Raw genomic sequence first — 19122 nt, forward strand, 5'->3', positions numbered from 1 at the left:
TGATTTTCTTTGCGCAGGTTCTGTGGTTTTTCTTTGTTTCATGGCTGTCTGTGGGGAAGACGAATCTCAGGGTTGATAATCATTAATTTTCTTTGAATCTTTAGACGAGCCAACAGACTAATTCTCAGGGTCTAAATAATGGGGGAAGATGAGTGAAATATAGGCTCGCTGGCATGGGAAAGACAGCCAATGGAGAACCTACTGCGTATAATACACCAGAGATTGACAATGAGATGTATTGAACTTCACTTCTGGTTGAACAGTAGGAAAGCATTGGTTAATCCAATTATTATATTTAAGGCTGAAGGAATTCTTGACACATTTCAGTGTATGGACTCCACTTTCAAGGCCAAGAATTAGGAGAAAACTCTAGGATTCTTTAAAACATAACCAAATTTTTTGTAGTTGGAGGAATAAAGTACCAACTGCCATTGACTATCACGTGTGTAGCATTAACAGGCTACTCCCTACTAAGAAGTGTAATAAAAGTTACTATGTACATTAAAAATGGTGTCCTCTCTCCATGATAAAACAGGGACCCATCATCTCTACAAGGACATTTCACTTGCACTTTACCTTTGTCATTTCAGAAAGTGCATTTTTTTTACTTTTCTGGTAACTCTGTACATATTGATACTAAACTGTCGATGTTGTTTTCAGATGCATGTCATACATTCCTACAGCAAAAAGTTGGAAGCTTTCGTTTTTCAGCTTCACTTGTACATTTATTCATTCTTAACAAACTATTTTAAACTAAATCAGCTATTAGTGTGCTGTAAAATAATTCTTCTCACTCTGGACTTCTAATGGTTGACAAAGAATTTATATTGCACCTCCAATTTGTGAGTTTCATGTTCAGAAAGATGTAATCAGAGAATATGACAGTGGTAAAGTATTGGATATAGTCATAAACAGACTATAACAATGAAATAAAACTTCCATTATTCCCTCCAAGCACCATCAAGAATAACCCAAACAAGCTACTTCACAGTTTTGTTTTAGAAGAAGCATAAGACAGTGACATTCTTTCCCCATGTCCCTGTCTTATCCCTCTTTAAGCAAAACTATACTCTGCATGCCTTTGCTCAGATGATGAGACAGGGAAAAATATATAATACTATCTGTTTCCTAGCTCAGAGTGAAGCCAACTCTGTGTAGTCATTACCCTCCACAACCCAAAAGGTAAGGACAGACAGATTTTTGAAGCTGACTGACTGAAACCGGGGAAGAAATGTAAAAAGTCTAATTTTTCATTGCATTGTGTGAAATCAGCAAATGTACATTTCAAATGAATCAACAAAATGCTGAGGATCTGACCAGAAAAGAAGCTTTGTTTAAGTGGTCATAGAACACACTATGTAGATAAGCCTACAAGAGGAGAGGCTGTACTTGATCTGGTATTGGGAAATGAACCTGGTCAGGTTTCAGGTCTCTCAGTGGGAGAGCATTCTGGAGATAGTGATCACAATTCTATCTCCTTTACCATAGCATTGGAGAGGGATAGGAACAGACAAGTTAGGAAACGTTTAATTCGAGTAAGGGGAAATACGAGGCTATCAGGCAGAAACTTGGAAGCATAAATTGGAAACAGATGTTCTCAGGGAAACGTACGGAAGAAATGTGGCAAATGTTCAGGGGATATTTAGTTGGGGTAGATACGTTCCAATCAGACAGGGAAAGGATGGTCGGGTACAGGAACCGTGGCATTCAAAGGCTGTTGTAAATCTATCAAAAAGAAAAGAAGAGCTTACGAAAGGTTCAAAAATCTAGGTAATGATAGAGATCTAGAAGTTTATAAGGCTAGCAGGAAGGAGCTTAAGAATGAAATTAGGAGAGCCAGAAGGGGCCATGAGAAGGCCTTGGCAGACAGGATTAAGGAAAACCCCAAGGCACTCTACAAGTATGTGAAGAACGAGAGGATAAGACCTGAGAGAATAGGACCAATCAAGTGTGACAGTGGAAGAGTGTGTATGGAACCGGTGGAGATGGCAGAGGTGAATACTTTGCTTCAGTATTCACTACAGAAAAGGATCTTGGCGATCGTAGGGATGATTTGCAGCGGACTGAAAAGCTTGAGTATGTAAGAATGTGCTGAAGCTTTGGGAAAGGATCAAGTTTGATAAGTCACTGGGACCGGATAGGATGTAACCCAGACTACTGTGCGAAGCGAGGGAGGAGATTGCTGAGCCTCTGGCAATGATCTTCACATCATCAATGAGGACGGGAGAGGTTCTGGAGGATTGCGGATGTTGTTCCCTCATTCAAGAAAGGGAGTAGGGATAGCCCAGGAAATTATAGACTAGTGAGTCTTACTTCAGTAGTTGGTAAGTTGATGGAGAAGATTCTGACAGGCAGGATTTATGAACATTTGGAGAGGTATAATATGATTAAGAATAGTCAGGATGGCTTTTTCAAAGGCAGGTCGTGCCTTACAAGCCTGATTGAATTTGTTGAGGATGTGACTAAACACATTGATGAAGATAGAGCCATAGATGTGGTGTATATAGATTTTAGCAAGGCATTTGATAGGGTACCCCATGCAAGGCTTATTGAGAAAGTAAGGAGGCATGGAATCCGAAGGGACATTGCTTTGTGGATCCAGAACTGGCTTGCCCACAGAAGGCAAAGAGTGGTTATAGATGGGTCATATTCTGCATGGAGGCCGGTGACTAGTGGTGTGCGTCAGGGATCTATTCTGGGACCCCTACTCTTTGTGATTTTTATAAATGAGCTGGATGAGGAATTGGAAGGATGGGTTAGTAAATTTGCTGATGATACAAAGGTTGGGGGTGTTGTGGATAGTGTGGAGGGCTGTCAGAGGTTGCAGTGGGACATTAATAGGTGCAAAACCGGGCTGGGAAGTGGCAGATGGAGTTCAAGCCAGATAAGTGTGAGGTGATTCGTTTTGGTAGGTCAAATATAATGGCAGAATACAGCATCAATGGTAAGTCTCTTGGCAGTGTAGAGGATCAGAGGGATCTTGGGGTCCGAGTCCATAGGACACTCAAAGCTGCTATGCAGGTTGACTCTGTGGTTAAGAAGGCATATGGTGCATTGGCCTTCATCAATTGTGGGATTGAGTTTAAGAGCCGAGAGGTAACGTTGCAGCTATATAGAACCCTGGTCAGACCCCACTTGGAGTACTGTGCTCAGTTCTGGTCACCTCACTACAGGAAGGATGTGGAAACCATAGAAAGTGTGCAGAGGAGATTTATGAGGATGTTGCCTGGATTGGGGAGCATGCCTTATGAGAATAGGTTGAGTGAATGCAGCCTTTTCTCCTTGGAGCGACGGAGGATGAGAGGTGTACAAGATGATGAGAGGCATCGACTGTGTGGATAGTCAGAGGCTTTTTCCCAGGGCTGAAATGGCTAGCACGAGAGGGCATATTTTTGAGGTGCTTGGAAGTAGGTATAGAGAAGATGTCAGGGGTAAGTTTTTTTTATGCAGAGAGTGGTGAGTGCATGGAATGGGCTGCTGGCGATGGTGGTGGAGACGGATATGATCGGGTCTTTTCAGAGACCCCTGGATAGGTACATGGAGCTTAGAAAAATAGAGGGCTATGGGTAAGCCTAGTTCTAAGGTCAGGTCATGTTCAACACAGCTTTGTGAGCCGAAGGGCCTGTTTTTTGCTGTAGGGTTTCTATGTTTCGATAGAAGTTTTATTAAAAAGGTTCCTGGTCATGTTTTTTTAAATCCTCCACCTTTCTCACTATAGTATGGTAAGTTTTATTTTTTTTTAATTTTATTCTAGAGATACAACATAGTAACAGGCCCACACAGCTCAATTACACCCATATGACCAACTAACCTGGTAACCTGTACATGTTTTTTGGAATACGGGAGGAAACTTGAGAAGCACGAGGAAACCCACGTGGTCATGGGGAGACTGGATCATTTGGTGTACGATGAAGCAATGAAGGAACAACTAACTGTATATTTTCCCATAACATGATATACTTCCACAACATTTTACATAACATTAAATATACTGTCATTAAATACATTTATTATCAAAGTATGTATACTATATACAATTTTAAGATTAATCTCCTTACAGGAAGCCACTAAAACAAAGAAACCCAACAGAACCCACTTAAAAAAGGCCATCATACACTGATAATGCAGGAAAAGAAAACAAATTGTACAAACAATAAAAGTAAGAAACTAATTTTCAGAACTGTAGTTCACAAAAGTGAGTTCACAGTCACTAAGCCAATCACAGCCAGTCCAGGAGCCCGTTAGTTGAAGCCCACAGCCTCAGTTCAGCACAGAGATGAATAAACTTCGTGAGCAGCGAGCTGAACACCAGCTTCTGCCCTCTCCTCTGTCAACTGACACCCTGATCTTTTCAATCTGGCCTGGCGCTTAAATCGGCCAAACTGTGGGCCATTCCTCACTGTCAGACCCAGGCTCTGCCCCTTTGATATGACTTCAGGCCCGGGACCAACAGCCTTTATTTGGCCTATACCTGATCTTCCCAATTTGGCCGAAGGATTAAATTGGTCGAAGGTTTAAATTGGTCAAACATCAACTTGTTCCTTGCTCTTGGGCCAGGGGCCCTGCCACCTCGACTTTACCTCACCTCAGATCTGCTGCTTTGAATCGCCTTCAAACCCACTCCAGCAATGGCCAAACAATGGCTCATTGCCCGCTCTGGGGCCCAGGCCCTGCGCCTCAATTCAGCCCACACACATCACGCTGCAATCGCCCTGCCCCTTTGAGACTTCAATTCACACCACAAAAATGCCAAGTTCCACTGGCAGTTCAAAAGTTCATCTCTGAAGGGGAAGTTACAGGCTGTTGACCGCTGTAATTGTTTTTGAGAAAAAGTGTGATTAGTAGTTTTGTTTGCTCCCAGTAAGTCGTCGCTGTGCCTCACCTGCGCCATCTTAGACCAGAAAATAACAATTAAATATTGATAGCTATTTTTAAAAATTTAAATAGATTTACCTATTGTGAACGTAAATTATAGTGTACATGTATAATATAAATTATAATTTAAAACAAGTTCAAATAGAATAAACATTAAATGAAATTTAATAAAATACTTGTTTGCACTTACCTTTTCAGTCAATGTTAGTAATCCTACTCAATTAGAGAGAGGCCTTGCTACAAGTGTAAAGCTGAGGCAGATGTAAAGTGCAACCAGTTCCTCAGCTCAGGACATCTTTGCTCCAGGACTGGACTGAGTGCTGAGTTCAGCAGCAGCATGTCAAGTCGGACGCAGTCTCTGACTCTGGTTCTTCTCTGACCATGATCTCACTTTGGATTATAACAGAAAGGAACTGACAAAAGAGCAAGTCCCTACATAACCACTTGCAATATGTTTCAGGCAATTTCTCTTAAACATGGAAGTTTCTTCTGTAACAGTTCAAATTGTGATCTTAGCATTAAGAATACCTTTTGCTAGTCTGCACGTGTGCTGCAGACTTTTGCTAAAAATTCCCTTTTTTTTAACGAACCAATCTTGAACTCATTGTTGAATGAGAAGCATCAGAAATAGCAATAGAACAAGATTATTTACAAGTTGGATTAGTTACTTTGAAAGAGTAGAACTCTGAACTTCCAGCACCAAAATAAAAAATTCCATCCCACACAATGCGACTTGATCTAGTGAATCCATTTCAAGTACTTCCTTGAGGGCCAAGAGGCACGGTATGAATAGAATTTTACTTCCTTGGTGTCCGATATCCATAAGTGTACCTCTTCCTTTCATATCACACTCAAATCAATATAATTTACAGAATGCCAAAAAAAGACTTTGTAATGACACTTAAAGGCATTACACAGTAACATATGAAGGGAAATATGAACAAATTCACAAAAGTGATTTTGGGCTAACACAAATAGAAAATCTAGTGGGAAAAGACATACGTATTCACAAAATAGGGCAAATTAAATTAAATGTGGTGAAGAGCTTCATTCTGATGGTGATGTCATCTTCCCCATCAGATTTCTTTTCTTTCAGCACACTATACAGTTGGCACTCAAGTGTCCTGAGATGAGCCCAAAAATTTATGCCAATACTTTATGCAATTAAAATTCATGCGTATTAGCTCTAATGGTATCTCTGATACACACTCTAAAATATTCTACTGGTTCAAATCCTGCTTGACAGACAATTCCAGGAGATGCTATAGTCAAACTGTTGACCTGGTGCACATCCTGACAGACATTGTGCACCACACATAAAAGTTGCTGGTGAACACAGCAGGCAGTAGTTTAAGGTACTACAAATTACCAGAAGGAGCGTTTGATTCTACAAACAGGGACATATTTCACTTACCACTGATAGGCACAGAAAGCAATTATTATATGGCATGTAGCATCATTGTAGTAAAAACTACAAAATTATCAGAAATATCAGCAAGTTAGGCAACATTTGTGGGAAGAGAAACACAGCTAGCATTTCAGCTCAGAGACCCCCACCCCCATCCATCCAGGGCAATTGGTCTGAGGGTCTGCAAAAGTAAGCATGTCTACCCCGGGTGGGGCCTTGTGTGGAGTGTGTAGAGTAAACAGGATTCAGCATGATCCAGTCTATTGTCATAGATTTAATTTTGCCTTTACTTTTATATGCTATACTATATATACTATTATATACTATAACAAAATCACAACCTATTTGAAGACCGTTATGACAACGGGTTTTTAACTAGAATTGGTAACTTCAGACATCTCACCCTGCAAAAACTCATTTCAGGAAGGTAGCACCATCAATTTGCGGAAGACTCCCAGAACTTCCGGGAGCAGTGGGATGTGTGCACTAGAGTAGCTCCTTAGCAGCGAGCCAGCCAGCTTAAATAACGTTAGCTATGCTAATGAACGAATGACGCCTGTTAAACTCACCTCAACATGTCTTTTACATTTTAACCCACCATGGGCAATAGAAAAGTCACTGCTGCAAACAGTGCAGCGAGCAACACTGTCATTATTTTTTACCCCTATTAGGCAGGGTTACACTTTAGTGTAGTCTGGGGTGATGTACGTTTTATAGTTTCTGTTTTTGGAACACTCTGCCATGGCGCTCTCTCTCTCTCGCACTCTCTCTCTCTCTCTCACTCTCAATCGATTTCCGGGATATTGTATATCATTTGCGGGCATCAGGGAGCCACTATCAATATGCGGGAGATTCCCGGAACTTCCGGGAGAGGTGGGATGTCTGAAACTTAGTTTCTCCTCCTACAGATGCTGGCTGACCTGCCGAGAATTTCCAGCATTTTCTGTTTCTATTTTAGATTTTCAGCATCTGTAATATTTTGGATTTTAACACATTGTCAGAATTCTTCTCTGTAGAAGCAGACCGGAAGTAGAAAGTAGAGCCAGAGGGAAGCCCACGGTAAGTTGGTTGATTTCAACAGGAAACTGCAGGCAGCCCTTCACTTAGTCCAACAGTCACATTAATAGTGACTCAGCCCAGAAACAATCCCAGAAATTCTCTCTTTACTGTTACACATAAGACTTCCTTTTTTATTACCTAAAAGAAAACAGCCCGAATTAGGTTTTTTTTTAGCTGATCTTAACAGGTTTCAGGTTACAAATAGCCAATCTAATCTCATTTCCAATACATTTTCTTTCAGAATCACTGGACACCAATGAAATAATAAGGCCATATACTAATTATTCCCTGAGCATAACATAAAAGTTTCCTGCAGAGAGATTGGTTAGAATGATGTTGTTAGAAGTATGCCAAACATAGCTTTTGCTCGTGGGAATGTTCACACCTAGGTGAAATCTTATCGATTCTGAACAGTTATGGATTGTAATTGAAGTTATCTGGTAAATGTGCATCTTTAGGTAGATTAACAAAAGCACTGTATCAAAATGAAAATAATTAAAACTATCTACAATTCAAAAGTACAATAGTCAAAATGTAGTATCAAAAAACAATATTAAACAAAAGTGAATGATTTATTGGTCAGTGGGTGGGAAATATATATATGAAGGTACGTGAAAATATAGAACAGAGGCCAACTAAATGATAAGACAACATTGAAATTGAAGAAGTGGTCAAGAGGAGAGAGAGTGATCAACACCTTGGGATACTGCAGAAGTTGGAACAATATACATGTCCAGAATAAAGCATCCCCATCCATTTCTTACCCTTCTGCCAGCTTCATTGTTTTGCAGGTTCATTAACATCCTGGCATGATCTTCTGAACCTTTGCGATAATTTTTCTCCCTCTCTCTGGCATCCACAAATTCTTTGGCGAACCTATAGCCATACTCTGCGTTGTCTCCACAGCCGCCCCACAGCCAATCTCGGGGGAGATCTTTGGGTCTGGCAGCACGACTGCACCCGCAGGTCGAGAGCTCCCCTTCGCGACATGCTCGACTTATGGCATTCACAACTCCCGCTGCTGATATTGCATAAGTGAAAGCAGTCTCCCGGCTCCCTGAGAAAGGACAAGTAGAAAGTATGGTTAATGTAAAAGGATGGAGGTAACATCGGATACATGGCAACTCTGGCAGGGTTTGCAGAACATTACTTCCTATAAAACAAAACCCAATAGCATGAATGGCAGGGATGCTTCACTACCAGATCAACTCAATGCCTTCCATGCACACTTTGAAAGGCAAAACACAACTACAGCTGTGAAGGTCCCTGCTGCACCTGATAATCCTGTGATCTCTGTCTCAGAGGCCGATGTTAGGCTGTCTTTAAAGACAGTGAACCCTCTCAAGGCAGAAGGTCCCGATGGAGTACATTTTCAACCTCTCACTGCTACGGGCAGACGGTCCCACTTGCTTCAAAAAGGCAACAATTATACAGGTGCCTAAGAAGAATAATGTGGGCTGCCCTAATGACTATCGCCCAGTAGCACTCATATCTACAGTGATGAAATGCTTTGAGAGGTTGGTCATGACTAGATTGAATTCCTGACTCAGCAGGACCAGGATCGATTGCAATTTGCTTATCGCCACATTAGGTCAACGGCAGATGCAATCTCAGTGGCTCTCCACATGGCTTTAGACCACCTGGACAACACAGACACCTATGTTAGGATGCTGTTCGTCGACTATAGCTTAGCATTTAATACCATCATTCCAACAATTCTGATTGAGAAGTTGCAGAACCTGGGCCTCTGTACCTCCCTCTGAAATTGGATCCTCAACTTCCTAACTGGAAGACCACAATCTGTGTGGACTGGTGATAAGATACCCTCCTCGCTGACTATCAACACTGGTGCACCTCAGGGGTGTGTGTTTAGCCCACTGCTCTACTCTTCCATATACACATGACTGTGTGGCTAGGCACAGCTCAAATACTATCTATAAATTTGCTGATGATACAAGCATTGTTGGTAGAATCTGAGGTGGTGTCGAGAGGGCATACTGGAGTGAGATATGCCAATTAGTGGAGTGGTGTCGCAGCAACAACCTGGCACTCAACATCAGTAAGACAAAAGAGCTGATTGTGGAGTTCAGGAAGGGTAAGACAAGGGAACACATACCAATCCTCATAGAGGGATCAGAAGTGGAGAGAGTGAGCAGTTTCAAGTTCCTGGTTGTCTAGATCTCTGAGGACCTAACCTGGTCCCAAGATATCGATGTAGTTATAAAGAAGGCAAGACAGTGGCTATACTTCATCAGGAGTTTGGCATGTCAATAAATACACTCAAAAACTTCTACAGCTGTACCGTGGAGAGCATTCTGACAGGCTGCATCACTGTCTGGTATGGAGGGGCTACTGCACAGGACCGAAGGAAGCTGCAGGAGGTTGTAAATCTAGTCAGCTCCATCTTGGGTACTAGTCTACAAAGTACCCAGGACATCTTCAGAGAGCGGTGTCTCAGAAAGGCAGTGTCCATTATTAAAGACCTCCAGCACCCGGGGCATGCCCTTTTCTCACCATTACCATCAGGTAGGAGGTACAGAAGCCTGAAGGCACACACTCAGCGATTCAGGAACACAGCCATCCAATTCCTAAATGGACAGTGAACCCCAGGACACTACCTCACTTTTTAAAAACATACAGTATTTCTGATTTTGCACATTTTTAATCTATTCAATATATGTATATTGTAATGGATTTGCACGTCACATGCCGGTGATAATAAAACTGATTCTGATTCTGGCTATTTATTTACTGGCTTTCATGATTTTATAATTGCCATTATGCTCTACAGCCAGTGTAGTTATTGTTGAAGTATGGTAATTGGCAAAATACATGGAAATGTAAGCATAGAAGAGCTTATACTGTATATAATAATAAATTATAGCATAGAAAATGGTGATTCATCTCAATGAGTTTACAATGGCTCCTTGTGTAACAAATCCATTGATCCCATCCCATCACTCTTTACCCCTTGGCCAAGTAAATTTATATTTGTAACACTGTTCGACTATTTCCATAACCATTGCAGGTGAGCTCAAAAATCATAACTCTTCTCCACATTAAAAAAAAGCTTACTCCTTATATCTCTTACCCAAAACTGAACCCTTCATTATTAATCGGAATATCTCCTCCCTCTTCGGTCTTACTTTTGAAGTATCACTGATCTACCCAAATCTCTTTTCAACCTTCTTCACTCCAGGAAGAACAATCCCAGCTTCGTTAGCCTAACTTTATACCTGGAATCATTCATCCTGGAAACAGTCCCAAGAAATTCCAGCATGTGCTCTTGGATATTTCCATCCATCATAAATTGCTCTGACCAAAATTGGGCTCAATATTAGTTGTGCCCTACCTACAGTTTTGTACTGTTCTTCTCCATCCCTTTACCTTTCCCACCCAGCCGGGTTCACCTATCATATTTAGCCATTCCTCCTTCTCTCCCCCCCCCCTTTTTATTCTCTAATCTTCCCCCTTCCTTTCCAGTCCTCAGGAAGGGTCTCAGCCTGAAACATTGACTGTTTATTTATTTCTGTGGATGCTGCCTGACCTGCTGAGTTCCTCCAGCATTTTGTGTGTGTTGCTCTGGATTTCCAACATCTACAGAAACTCTTGTGTTCACCATAACCACATGCTTTTGGTAGTTCATGGGTTCAATAGAGCCCCAAGATCCATATAAGAAACAGAATCCATATGCTTTATTTACCACTTTCTATATATATATATCTAGTTCCCTCTTTCACACATGCAGATTAGAACTGTGCAATTTAATCTCTATCAAATGTATTTGTTCTTTCTGGGAAAGCATATATATCAGTTCACAATTGTTTGTATTAAGTTTCATCTGTCAATCATTTTTCCATTTTGCCAGCCTATCTAAACTCTCTTGTAGACTGTTCATTGTTTATTACTCTATCTTTGGTTTGTATCACTATAAATGTTGATACTTTAATCTGCACTCACTCCTACATCATTAACATAAGGAGAAAAAGAAAATTAAGATCCCAGTATTAATTCCTTTCACCATCTGTCTGAAAAATTACTATTTGGCATTACTCTGCTTTCTGCTTTACTATTCATTCTGGCATTTCAATTTTCCTAATAAACCTTTTGAATGGGACTTCATCAAAACCTTTAGAATAAAGAGCATCTATACAAATCCCTATGTCAAGTTCTGTTAATTCATCAAAAATTCAATCAGGTTAGTCAATAAATGATTTTCTTTTGTCATGAATACATGGTGGATTTACTTCCTTTATTATCTCAAAGCTTTTCAAGAGTTGATTGTAAATCATTTTGAACTGTAGAAAATGTATGTCACATAAGAAGTCCTTAGGATCATCCTACCTATGCCAATAGAAGATGGGCTAGCCAGTTTAACTCCAACCCATGTGATGTAGCTAGCAGATCACGACTCTTTAAGTATACATCCAAGTACATTTGGAGGGCTTCGATGCTTTTTTGCTGGTGGGGGGGTGGGGGGGATTGTTGCTTTGCTGCTGCTTGTGCGTGGGAGGGGGGAACTGGCGGTGGTACTTCAGCATTCGATCAGTACAGGCAACATTCTTGTAAATCTCCTCTGTACCCTATGCAGTACAATCACATATTTGTTGTAAAGTGGTAGGAAGAACTCCATGGAGTACTCTAAATGGTATTCTATACTCTTCTAGCATGATGTCTCTGCCTCAGCTAATAATGGAATGCATTCTGAATGTTTCTTTAACTATCTGTTTTGTTTAACTTACAAGATCTTTAGACATATACTCTATACTCTCAATGCTCTTCCACACTATTCAATAGCTTCCATTTATTTCTCTCGCCCTTTTCACCCTCTTAAAATACATTATTTCACATTTCTCTGGATGTTACATCCATAAAGGCCATTTATATCTACCTATGGAGACACAAGAGAGTACAGATGCTGGAATCCAGAACATAAACAATCTGCTGGTGGAATCCAGATGTAAGATTTTGATCTGTCACCTCAACAACTTCAAGGCCCCCCCCCCCCCCCAGAAGCTGCTTGGCCTGCTGAGTTTTTTCCAGCAGGTTGTCTGTATATCTACCTGTGGTCAAAAGTTTTCAGAAGAATTTCTAAACCAGTTCTAAATCTGCTGGTTACATGCCCTATATTGTATCACCTACAAATCATTCCCTCCACATTTAAACATAAACCATTAAGTAATTGTAAATAACCAGGGTACTGAGCTCCATTAGATATCCACTGGTAACAGATTTTCAGTTACTCTTTGCTTCCTGCCACTGGTGTAGTTCACCACATTCTTATTTTTTTACTAGACCACTATGTGGACTTTGCTAATTTCTATACAGGCCATATCAAATGCAACACCCTCACCTACACCCCCTCCCCACCAAAAAAAAAACAGAAGTTAGTCAGACGAGATCTTCACCCAACAAATCCGTGTTGATTGCCCATGACAAATGGGAAGATTTATATCATCCCTTAGAACTGATTCCTATCATTTATTTTCACTACAGAAGTCAAACAGCCTGCAATTTCTCAGTTTATCCCTTTATCCTGTTTTAAACACTGGTACAACGTTAGCAGTACTCCAATCTTTAGCATCATTCCTGTGGTCAGGGAGAATTGAATAATTCTGTAAATACCCATTGTACTTACATAAACAACTTCCCCACATCAGAAGTTAAACTGAATTGTTGCATGTACTGTATATACACCCCTTTTGAATAAGGCTGTTACATTTACATTTTCCAGCTCTTCGGCCCTCCCTCTGAATCTAGCAAGCACTGGTACATTATGGCAAGCCTTCTCCAATCTCAGCCCCCCCCCCACAAAAACTTGGGATGCATTCCATTTGGACCAATTGGTTTGTTATTCTAAGCACAACCAGGCTTTTAGTTACATCACCTTTTACAATTTTCACCCTGTCCATTAATTCTGCTAGTTCCTCACTATTGAGATTTTGGTTGTAACTTCTTCCTTGGTAAAGAGCAGTGCAAAATATCCTTTTATCTTTCCAACTATACCTTTTTTTTTGTCTCAATTGGTGTTTTTCTTCTCATTCTTTGCCAATCTTATTTTCCTTCTCACTTGTTGCCCCCCCCCACCCCAATCAAATTTGTATATTTATCTTGGTGAGCATCTGAATTATTTACCTCACGTGAGCCATTCATCCCCAACTCTTGATTTATAATCTCTCTCTTTGTGATTCATCGAATTCAGCTTTTGGTTCCTTTGCCCTGTCTAAACATGCCTGACCTGTACCCATAATTAAAGAACTGACGGTATTTCAAATTCTTTGACTTCAAATGATAGAAATGAGTAACAGTCTCAATACCAACAATCTGTACCTGTTCATGAGGATGGAAAAAATATTCGTTGTCTTATCTGAAGGACAGAAGTCGCATAGTGGCCTGACCAACTATAAATGCTCAATTCCCACCAATAATAGAAAAAATTAATTTATCTCATTACTCCCAGTAGTTTTTTTTTCCATTTGAGACAACCACAACTACATTTGAAAATGTGTTGGTTGTGAGATACAAAACATTTGAACTATATAAGCTCAAGTTTTCTTTTCATTGTGTGTTTGATAAAGTAGAGAATTCTGATAAATGGTCAAATCCCTGAAATGCACTCCGTTATATTGTTAAAAAGACAAACAATAATTAATAGAGGAAAATATATAATGAAATGGTCTTTCAGATTGGAGACTGTGAGGTTAAAAGAAGTTATGTTTTTGATCGTCTGTTCTAAAATGGCAAAAGCAGTCTATAAATAAGCAACACACAGAAAATGCTGGAGGAACTCAGCAGGCCAGGCAGCTTCTATGGAAAAAAAACTACAGTCCCTTCAGCAAGACAATATAAAAAATATCCTTTTAGGATGGCATTATATTTTATGTCATTAAATGTTTAATGGCATTCACAAAATGAAGCCCTTTGAACCTGAAGATTAAAGTAGCAAACATTTGTAACACCCAGAGAAAGGCTTCACTTCTAATGTAACGAATGGTCTTTCTGTGTGGTATATGCTGCCTTTTTCTAACTCCCCACTAACTGAGGAAGAGATTCCCAACCCTTCTCATGCTGTCAGGTGAAATCGGGGGTGGGGGGAGCGCTATCTGTGGACAGCCTGAGTTTCGGGGGGACTTTTCAAGGGATGAAGCAGGGCTCAGCTGAGGGACAGAGGGATCCAGGTCGCAGGGGGGTACGAGTGATAGACCTGGGGAGGCCTCACCAGGTAGAGCAGAAATATCGCCAGTCGTGTCGGAACATGAAGAAGTAGATGAGGGGGCACGGAGGTTGCAAAGAGTCAGGAGACCACTGGATATGCTGGCCTATGTAGCACCAGGGGGACAGAGTGTGGCTCCTACCGCTTTGGGGAGCTATGTCACTGCCTTTTACACCTGGGTTGGACCTTGTGCTTTGCAGGAAGGATTGGCAAATTATCTCAGAGTCATGAGGTCATGGCTAAGTTTGGTGAGGGGAGAGTGTGACACCCTGGGAAAGGTTTCACTGCTAATGTAATGGTCTTTCTGTAGCAGCAGTTGTTAGAGATAACGGGAGCTTAGAAATGTGCGCCGTCCAATGAGGGGAGTGCTTTTTCTTGTTGTGCGCCTGAGACAGAGGTGATCTGGGTCTTTTGTTCAGCGGAAGATGGGGAGAGAAGATGCCGGAAAGGAGAGGTCATAGACACCAGGACAGAGTGGACGTGGAGTGGGGCTAGGAGCTGACGAAACCAGGGGAAATCGAAGGAGGATCGGCGAAGGGGAAACCGTGAGCTCCAACTTGTGCACATTAGACTGTTTCATTGAAATGGGCCCTTTTCTTTTTGTTTTACTTTAGTCAAATTAAGAATTATAAAGCTAAATTGTTTAATTACATATGGTGTGCAGTCTGTCATTTCGTGGCACTGATTTGTAACAGGGCAATACATCCACCCAATCAGGAGGTTTTGCACCTCAATCTCATACGTTTGGTGGAGCCAGAGATGGTCTTCCCTAGTCTCACACAGCCAACAGAACCTGGGGGGTCACATATTTATTACAGGGGAAGCCCATACCTGATGTATGATACATTCTATATTTGAATGTGTTGATATGTTCCTATACAATGAAGATTGAACTACAGGAGTATCTGAATAATAACACTTCCTCAGAGACGTACAGAGATTGCCATAGAGGGAGTACAAAGAAGGTTCACCAGATTGATTCCTGGGATGGCAGGACTTTCATATGAAGAAAGACTGGATGAACTGGGCTTGAACTCATTGGAATTTAGAAGATTGAGGGGGGATCTGATTGAAACGTATAAAATCCTAAAGGGATTGGACAGGCTAGATGCAGGAAGATTGTTCCCGATGTTGGGGAAGTCCAGAACAAGGGGTCACAGTTTAAGGATAAAGGGGAAGCCTTTTAGGACCGAGATTAGGAAAAACTTCTTCACACAGGGAGTGGTGAATCTGTGGAATTCTCTGCCACAGGAAATGGTTGAGGCCAGTTCATTGGCTAAATTTAAGAGGGAGTTAGATATGGCCCTTGTGGCTACGGGGATCAGGGGGTATGGAGGGAAGGCTGGGGCGGGGTTCTGAGTTGGATGATCAGCCATGATCATAATAAATGGCGGTGCAGGCTCGAAGGGCCGAATGGCCTACTCCTGCACCTATTTTCTATGTAATAGGTGTTAAATTGATAAGGTATCTCAGTTATTATTTTCACATTTGAAGACCATAAGACCATAAGACAAAGGAGCAGAAGTAGGCCATTCGGCCCATCGAGTCTGCTCCGCCATTTTATCATGAGCTGATCCATTTTCTCCTATTTAGTCCCACTCCCCTGCCTTCTCACCATAACCTTTGATGCCCTGGCTACTCAGATACCTATCAATCTCTGCCTTAAATACAGCCAGTGACTTGGCCTCCACTGCTGCCCGTGGCAACAAATTCCATAGATTCACCACCCTGACTAAAAAAATTTCTTCGCATTTCTGTTCTGAAAGGGCGCCCTTCAATCCTTAAGTCATGCCCTCTTGTACTAGACTCCCCCATCATGGGAAACAACTTTGCCACATCCACTCTGTCCATGCCTTTTAACATTCGAAATGTTTCTATGAGGTCTCCCCTCATTCTTCTAAACTCCAAGAAATACAGTCCAAGACTGGTGAGATGGAAATGAAAAATGGTGCTTAATTAAACATTTAAATATAACTTCAGAATATCAAAGGTGACCTTTAACTTTGTAACCCAAAAACACACAAGGAAAAGATGGCAGATGGAGTTTAATGCTGAAAAATGTGGCGTGCTACATTTTGGTAGGACTAACCAAAATAGGACATACATGGTAAATGGCAGGGCATTGAAGAATGCTGTAGAACAGAGGTATCTAGGAATAATGGTGCATAGTTTCCTGAAGGTGGAATCTCATGTGGATAGGGTGGTGAAGAAAGCTTTTGGTATGCTGGCCTTTATTAATCAGAGCATTGAGTATAGGAGTTGGGATATAATGTTGAAATTCTATAAGGCATTGGTAGGGCCAAATTTGGAGTATTGTGTACAGTTCTGGTCACCAAATTATAGGAAAGAAGTCAATAAAATTGAGAGAGTACAGAGGAGGTTCACTAAAATGTTGCCTGGGTTTCATCTCCTAAGTTACAGAGAAAAGTTGAACAAGTTAGGGCTTTATTCTTTGGAGCATAGAAGGTTGAGAGGGGACTTGATAGAGGTGGTTAAAATTATGAGGGGGATTGATAGAGTTGACGTGGATAGGCTTTTTCCATTGACAGTGGGAGAGATTCAAACAAGAGGACATGAGTTGAGAGTTAAAGGACAGAAGTTTAGGGGTAACATGAGGGGGAACTTCTTTACTCAGAGAATGGTAGCTGTGTGGAACGAGCTTCCAGCAGAAGTGGTTGAGGCAGGTTCGATGTTGTCGTTTAAAGTTAAATTGGACAGCCATATGGACAGGAAAGGAATGGAGGGTTATGGACCGAGTGCAGGTCGGTGGGACCAGGTGAGAGTAGGAGTTCCGCACGGACTAGAAGGGCCGAGATGGCCTGTTTCCGTGCTGTAATTGTTATATGGTTATATAAATTAAATAACTGGGTTATCTAAAAATATCTCAATATACAGTATTCCAAACACAGGTGCAATCGGTCAACAGTTGGAAGAGATGACGTGTTCCTGTTGTAGAGCTGCATCTCATTCCGGTTTAAAATTCTAACCTTCTGGTTTCCCCATCATTGCATTTTAAGGATCTCATGGTTTCTTCATAAACATGTGTGCCTCAGAGCAAAATAAACTACAGTAGCGGGGTCGTCATTTTTCCCTCCAAATAGATCATTTTAAAGGGAGAATTTGTGCAAAGAAATGCTTTCCTCATCATGGTTGCATTGTGACCATTGGAGTTTAATCGGCGAATGAATGAAACGGTGACCTTAAATGGCACGTAGCTGTCATTTTAAGAGACAACATCAACATTAGTATGTAATCATATTGAACTAAACTTGTCAGTTGTCTGCACAATTCCAAGTTTATAGAAGTTTCCGTTTCTAAAAATAAATGTTATAAACTAAATGCATGGTATTTTAATCGAGGGTGAGTTCAATTCTGACTTCTAATGCTGCCCCTGAAAATCACCGGATCAGAATAACGGGCATTTTCATTTGCCTCAGAATATACAGGAGTGGCATTAGTGAACGAACTGCAAGTGCACAGTTCACTCTCGGCTCGCTGCCAGCAAACTTTTCAACTAAGTGAGCGGCAAGACCACAGAACGAACTTGGAAACAGCACCATCGCATGTCACTTTTTTTTAAAATAAATTACTTTTCTGACAAGTGGCATCACATCTAAGCGCATTATATAAACAGAAGTAACCCCTTCCCCTCCCATCGCCAGAGAGAGAAAAAAACTGATAAAGAGTATAGCGGTCTAAAGAATAAAGGTGTCCTGGAAATCAAGCCAAGTTGCCAATCCATCTGCTCTGCACATGGCGTTTGGCTCCATCTCTCCCAGCCCCCTGACTGACACCTCCATTTATTATACTGCGTGTCGGTAACATCAATATAGTCCCAGATTTCTCGAAACCCTGTGAATGGATAATTGAATTTCAAAAAGGCTGGGACAATGCATCCAGGCGACACCTTACCATAAACTTAGACGGCAAGGACTAATGACTCGCAGGTCGCGCTTCCAGAGAAAAGGATTGACTTCACTTTTGTTAAGAGAACGATCGAAACGGATCTAACACTTGAGTGCTAAACTTTTGTTTCAAAAGAAGCTTCTTTTGTTATGTAGCGAAGTGGAAAGTCTCACCTATCTGCATTACCCTTCCAAACACGGAGGTGTTATCTACGGTGCTGCAGTTCCATCGCCTCTGTCTGAACTGGTACTGGCATTCTCTGATGCCTGTTTTTGCCCCTTCTCCAATATAAACCATATGATCCTGGTACAACTGGCATAACTTCCTCTGCCCCTGCGACAGGCCGTTCAGTTGACTGCAGAGAGGTTGGGCGCCAATTATATACATCTCAGGCCGTTGAATTGGGTTCATAGCCAAAGACCTAGAGTGGGTTAAAAAAAGATTTATTACGGAACTCAAGAGATTTGGCGTTATTTAATAGGATCAACTTGTTTCCAGCTTCTTCGAATAAAGCTTTTACTCGCTAATGACTTCAAATATTTTATTTTTAATCATTAAGCGGAACGCAGTTAAATTAAGCACTAACCATCGGTTTCATTAATTCTTTAAAGCTTACTTAAAGGAGAAAACTATTCGTTTTAAGAAAATTACATTTTTCATT

The 19122-nt window shown here is 41.1% G+C and overlaps 1 protein-coding gene across 4 annotated transcripts in view; it reads right to left on the bottom strand.

Moving 5' to 3' along the window:
• Window positions 1–19122, bottom strand: part of wnt5b (wingless-type MMTV integration site family, member 5b) — a 125537-nt gene that overhangs the window by 7990 nt on the left and 98425 nt on the right. For all 4 annotated transcript variants that reach the window (XM_063058042.1, XM_063058041.1, XM_063058039.1 and 1 more), the window contains exons 3-4: window positions 18635–18882; window positions 8107–8399 (exon numbers count right to left, since the gene is read on the bottom strand). In XM_063058042.1, the coding sequence (XP_062914112.1) occupies window positions 8107–8399; window positions 18635–18882 (541 nt within the window). The remainder of the gene's footprint in view (window positions 1–8106; window positions 8400–18634; window positions 18883–19122) is intronic.

Source organism: Mobula hypostoma, chromosome 9 (assembly GCF_963921235.1).
Source record: "Mobula hypostoma chromosome 9, sMobHyp1.1, whole genome shotgun sequence".
Taxonomy (NCBI): domain Eukaryota; kingdom Metazoa; phylum Chordata; class Chondrichthyes; order Myliobatiformes; family Myliobatidae; genus Mobula; species Mobula hypostoma.